Source organism: Gekko japonicus, unplaced genomic scaffold (genome assembly GCF_001447785.1).
Source record: "Gekko japonicus isolate JY-2015 unplaced genomic scaffold, Gekko_japonicus_V1.1 scaffold1995, whole genome shotgun sequence".
NCBI lineage: Eukaryota > Metazoa > Chordata > Lepidosauria > Squamata > Gekkonidae > Gekko > Gekko japonicus.
The window spans coordinates 8,861-15,087 of NW_015160279.1; the positions used below are offsets into that span (position 1 = coordinate 8,861).

Here is a 6,227-nt window from a genome sequence, read left to right on the forward strand (position 1 = left end):
GTAAAAAAAAATTTATTCATTTATAGTCTAACTTTTTTGCTAAAACTCAAGGCAAATTTCAAAATGTAGAACAGTACAATAAGTAAAGGACATGAAAAAAAATAGGAATTCCCTTCTCTGTACATGGTGTGGCCTCCCTGACAGTGTCAAGGTTCAGCGGTTACTTTCTGGATACAGCTTTCTCATAACCTCTAATGTTGCCTGTTTTCTCCAGTCTGTAATTTGAATCAGGGAAGCTATTAACTGATCTATTTCATTTTGGTTGGCCTTACGATAGCTTTGTTACTTTGATGCATTTCTTCAAAATTTTAATGTACTTTTATTTTTGACATGCCAATAAAGGTTGTCTGTCTGTCTGGCAGTATAGGACATACTGTAGAATCCTTATATAATAGTAAAAGGCAGACAACAAACAATGTAATAAGACTGGATTACAAAATGAGAGAACCATGCAATAAAATCAGTATAAGAGAAGTGAGCGGGAGGGAAGGCAGCATGAGATAGCCTGATATCCTCGGATCTCGTAAGCTAAGAAGGGTCTTGCCTTGAAAACCCCTTGCTGGGGTCGCCATAAATTGGCTGCGACTTGACAGCACTTTGTTGGGATATCTGATATAATTAATCCAGTTCCTGGAAGTAGTTTAGCAGAGTGCTTTAAGCTAGGTATCCAAGCTTAGTTACAAAAGTTACACCAGGCCACTTATCAGACTAATAATAGTCTCTTTATTTAGGAACTACAGTCTATGTAGAAAAGCTTAGAGATAGGATAGTTTTGTCATCTCATGGTGATGATGAAATAAATTGCTGTACTCCCATAAGCTGCTGAATGTAACACAATTGCTTTATTGCAACCAACTTCAGACTTTCATTGGGAAAGGTGCCGGGGGGGTGGGGGTCAGTGTTCCCTCTAAGCTGAGTTAGTGTGAGCTAGCTCACAGTTTTTTAGCCTCCAGCTCACAAATTTTTGTCTTAGCTCAGGAAGGATGGCTCCAGAGCAAATTGATTTATGCAGCAGCCAAATCGCTGCCTCACAACTTTAATGCCAGCAGCTCACAAAGCAGAATTTTTGTTCACAAGACTCCACAGCTTAGAGGGAGCATTGATGGGGATTCATTTGCAATTCATGTAAACAGCCTTAGAATGGCTACATTCTCTTCCAAGCAAGCATTCCCCTGTGAGGTGACAACATCTCGTGGTGCTGAAAGTTGCCTCTGAGTAGATGTTACCAGGTCGAGAGGCCAGATGAAGGAGAAAAGAAGATTTTTATATCCCACTTCTCTCTACCCGAAAGAGCCTCAAAGCAGCTTATAATCGCCTTCCCTTCCTCTCCCCACAACAGGCACCCTGTGAGGTAGGTGGGGCTGAGAGAGTTCTGCAAGAACTGGAACTGGCCCAAGGTCATTCAGCAGGCCTCATGTATCTCAAAGCGGTTTACAATCCTCTTCCCTTCCTCTCCCCACAACAGGCACCCTGTGAGGCAAGTGGGGCTGAAAGGGTTCTGCGAGAACTGGGACTGGCCCAAGGTCACCCAGCTGGCTTCAGGCGGCGGAGGAGTGCGGAATCAAACCTGGTTCTCCAGATTAGAGTCTGTTGCTCTTAACCACTGTACCACACTGGCCAGGTTTCGCAGAGCAACAAAATATAGCAATGGCCACACATGTCACTTGCCTTCCTAGTACTGGAGGGGTGCTGCATAATCTCCAATATCCTGTCAATAAGCATCCATTTCCTGTCTTGCCAAAGCAGCAGCCTGTGACTGTTCTTGCTTGGAAGGTCACTGCTGTTAAACAGGCCAGACCAGACCAACTCAATTCTCTTGCTGTGGCTTTCCCACCAGCTCTGGGACAGTCTGGTCCTCTGCTACAGCATTTGTCAGCCTTCGTGTCAGGGTTTCGGGAGGCAACATCCTACGAGAACTTTCCCCTCGCCTGTGTCATGATCTTGTCCTCCACAGCCGTGTCTTTGTCCATTGGAAATTATAGAGGAGAGAGTATAAGTCTGGCTCTCGCTCAAAGTCAAAACGGAACAGATGCTTGAGCTAAGTAACAATGACCTTTTAGTTCTCACACATGCCTGAGTGTAGTGTATCAGGACCCGACCGCGTGGTCAGCTTGGGCACCACACGGTCAAGTACAAGCGTCGAGCTTCATTCCGACAGACAAGGGACGATACGGATCCTAGCCCGCACAAATCAGAGGGCTAGGCTCTGGGCTGAGAGCCACTAGTTTGGGACCTATTGGGAAGTGGGGGGGGTGTTTTGGGTGGTGGATTAACGGGGGATATAACCAGGCCTGCGAGCCGGCTAAAGTTGTCTTGTTCTACACCAAATAAGGTACGCTAAGCTGAAATCACTCATCTGTCTGCGTACCTTTCACTGGCGACGAGGATGGGATCCATCTCCCCTCGAACAGAGACCACGTTCTGGGCATCGCTTTGAGTCGTTGCACTGAGACCGCCGCATGCCGCTTTTGCTCCAGCGCATCTTCGGGTTCTGCTCATCGCACCGCTCCCAGCCAAGCATCGCATTGCTGACCATGAGGCTGCACCGCACCGCTCCTTCTCTACGATCGCTAGTTCCCGCCGTTCCTGCAGTTCCCACCGTTCTCCTCTTCGTGGAACTGTAAGATGGCCACCGCAACCAAGAGTCTCCCTGCCTTCGATATCTCCCACCCCTCACAGTGGGAAACCTGGCTGGAGACACTCGAGAGCCACTTCACGATCCACAATGTGATGGAACCAGGTATGAAGAAAGTGTACCTTCTCCGCCACTGCGGGATGGAAGCCCACCTCTTGCTTAAAGACTTGATAGCGCCCCAGTGGACCAAAGATGAGCCTTACAGCTCTTTGGTTAAGGTGCTGACTGACCACCTGGCTCCCAAACCTACTAAGTTTGTGAAGCGAATGGACTTTTTTGCGAAAGTCCAGGGCCCCGATGACATAGCCTCCAATTTCCTGGTGGTGCTATGTCGGGCCGCCACCAGGTGCTCCTTTTCCAACCTGGCTGAAGCTCTCCTCAACCAGTTCCTCGTGGGACTACGGGAGCCTAAGCTCCAGAGGAGACTGATCAGCCAGGACGACCTGGATATTATTAAGGCAATTAGAGAGGCCACCGCTTATGAAAAATCGTGTCATGACCGCCGCACCAAGGCGGTCCATCGCACGCAAGCTACTGTCGGCTCTGACACCTCAAACGAGGTACTATAGGTCCACCATCGGCCATCCCAGTGCCCACATCAGCCGTCCTCCAACTGAGGCAAAGCGTCTTCAGCTACCTCGGCTTCGTGCACCAGCTGCGGGGAGGACCACGAACGAAGGTCTTGCCAGTTCTGGAACGCCGTTTGCACATCTCCAGGGTCTGCCGCTCCAAAAGACAGCGCCCAAAGTCGTCAACCCACCAGACCTCAACGGACCAGCTCATCGATCTCCACTCCCTCTCGGCCCACCACCAGCAGCACCTGGTATGTAACTTGCCCCCGGATGGCCCCAACAAAGTGCATGTTACGGTTTTCATAGAGGGGTCCCCCTGCAGCATGGAGATCGATACGGGGTCAACGTTCTCCATTATCTCCGCGGATACGCTCCGGCAGCTATGTCCCAAAGACCCCCCCCCCGCATAAGCCACGGGGTTTCGCGTTACGGGACTTTAATAAGAACCCTGTGGTGGTCCGGGGCTGGAGCAAGTTCCGGGTACAGTTCCAGGACTTTAACAGCCATTTAGACCTGCTTGGTGTGGAGAAGCGACTTTCCAGTCTGCTGGGCCTCTCCTGGTTCGGGCCTTTGGGACTATCTTTGAATGAGGTCAACCAGGTCCGGTCACAGGATTTTGACGCTGTGTGCGCTGAATTTCCCCGCGTTTTCGATGGCACCCTGGGACGTTTTTCTGGGGCCCCTATTTCTCTGGACCTTGACCCTGCTGTGCACCCCATTCGCATTAAGGCCAGGCTGCCGCCACTGGCAATGAAGCCTAAGATTGAAGCTGAGCTGGATCGCCTGGTGGAACATGGGGTTTTAGAACCTGTGGCATCTGCCCTGTGGGAAACTCCCATAGTCACCCCGGTGAAGCCGAACGGGGCCATGCACATTTGTACTGATTACAAATGCATGCTCAATAAGGCTCTGCAGGCACACGCTTACCTGGTGCCGGTGGTGAGCCATGTGTTGGCTGCTTTAGTGGGGGCCCGGGTTTTTGGCAAATTGGACTTGGCCCAGGCGTATCAACAATTGCTGGTTGATGCCGCTACGGCTGAGGTTCAGACTATCACGATGCACAGGGGGGCTTTCAAGGTGCACCGCCTCCAGTTCGGAGTCTCAATCGCACCGGGTATTTTTCAATCTTTTATGGATTCACTCCTAAAAGGTATCCCTGGAGTTCAGCCATTTTTAGACGACGTGCTGATCGCTGCCCCAGACCACTTGTCTTTCGCCAACCAGCTGCAGGCTGTGCTGCATTGCTTCGACACGGCCGGGCTCAAGGTCAAGCAGGAGAAGTGTCTGCTGGGGGTCCCTCACGTCAAATTTCTGGGCTTCACAGTCGATGCCTCCAGCATCCACCCCACCGCAAATAAGGTGAAAGCCATCACTCACGCACCACCTCCACGGTCCAAATTGGAGCTGCAGGCTTTTCTGGGGCTTCTGAACTTTTATCATTCGTTCTTGCCCCTCAAAGCTGCAGTTGCTGAACTGCTCCACCGCCTCCTGGACAAATTGGCACCTTGGGTTCCGCCGCAACCCCCGGCGTTCCAAGCAGTTAAGGTGGGGTGCTGGTGGGGTGGTGCGCATGAAAGCCTTGGCTCGGAGTTACGTCTGGTGGCCGGGGCTGGACAAAGACATTGAGGACATAGTAAAGAGGTGCCAGCCATGCCAAGCCTCTCGGCCAGAACCACTTCGAGCCCCGGAAAGGGCCTGGGAATCCTCTCACCGCCCCTGGTCCAGGTTACACTTGGATTTTGCTGGACCTTTCCAGGGGCAGCTTTTCTTTATACTTGTAGACTCCTACAGTAAATTGCTGGAGGTAGTTCCAGTACCCTCCACGTCATCGAAGGCAGCCATCCGGGCGATGTGGCGGATATTCAGCGCCCAGGGAATCCCTGACACGCTGGTCACGGACAACGGGACGTCCTTTACCTCAAGTGAGTTCCAGGACTTCACGAGATAGTACGGTATCCGCCACGTCCGGTTGGCCCCGTTTCATCCTGCGACCAATGGCCAGGCGGAACGCATGGTCCAGACAATGAAGGACACACTCCGCCACCTGGACTCCTCGGATTGGGACTATAAACTGGCAGTTTTTCTGTTTGGCCAGCGAACTACGCCCCACACCACTACGGGGCGCAGTCCAGTGGAGCTACTTCTCGGCCGTCGCCTGATGACTCAACTGGACCGCCTGCACCCAGACCAGGCCCCAGCAGAAGCTCCAGCCACAGAGACCCACGAGGCCGCCATGGGATTCTTTCTGGAGGACCCGGTCTACGCAAGGAGCCTGGATTCCAGCTAGAGTGGTGAGAGTCAAGGGCCCGAGATCTTACGAGGTTTCCTGCAAGGACGGGCAGATACTGCATAGGCACATTGATCAGTTGCACCGCCAAACCTTACCTCTGGAACCCGAGGACTTGGACCCTTCAGAAACACCAGAGGCCCCAGCCCCTCTCCAATAGGAACTTGCCGAACCGGTGCTTCTCCCAGAGAGAAGGTCCAAGGAACCGCAGCCAGCTACTACAGTCACACCAGCACAAGAACCCATGGCGCCACCCCCGGACAGCTCTCTGTCAAGGACAGCAAGAGAATGGAAGATTTGTCTCCACTTACCGTGAAGCTTCCTTCTCGGTGGTCCAGAGTGGAGCAGTCCTTTGGACTCCAAACTCCTGGGTTATATCAAAGCAGTGCCCTCCAGGGTGGGTCCGTTCCGCTTCCCCGCTCACAGGGTGGGCTGCAGCACCCTACGGCCAAAGGCCGCCTCTGCAGATGCCAACTTGTCAATCTTGTAGTGTCTAGTAAAGGAAAGAACAGACTTCCAAGTTGCCGCTTTACACACTATGTCCAGTGTGGGAAAAGCCCTATAAGCTGCTGAAGTGGCCATACCTCTAAGAGAATGTGCCGTTACTCCCTGAGGGGGTTCTAGCCCCCCAGCCTGGTATGCTAAACAGATACAACCCCGTATCCATCTACTTAAGGAGGAAGGAGAAACTTTCCTTCCCATGGCCGATTTCCTAAAAGAAACCGAACAAAGC

The 6,227-nt window shown here is 52.1% G+C and overlaps 1 protein-coding gene across 1 annotated transcript in view; it reads right to left on the reverse strand.

Annotated features, from left to right (window-relative positions):
* Positions 1–5,344: 5,344 nt before the first annotated feature.
* Positions 5,345–6,227, reverse strand: part of LOC107113904 (uncharacterized protein K02A2.6-like) — a 12,417-nt gene continuing 11,534 nt past the window's right edge. The window contains exon 7 of the mRNA XM_015415308.1: positions 5,345–5,490. Coding sequence (XP_015270794.1) covers positions 5,345–5,490 — 146 coding nt within the window. The remainder of the gene's footprint in view (positions 5,491–6,227) is intronic.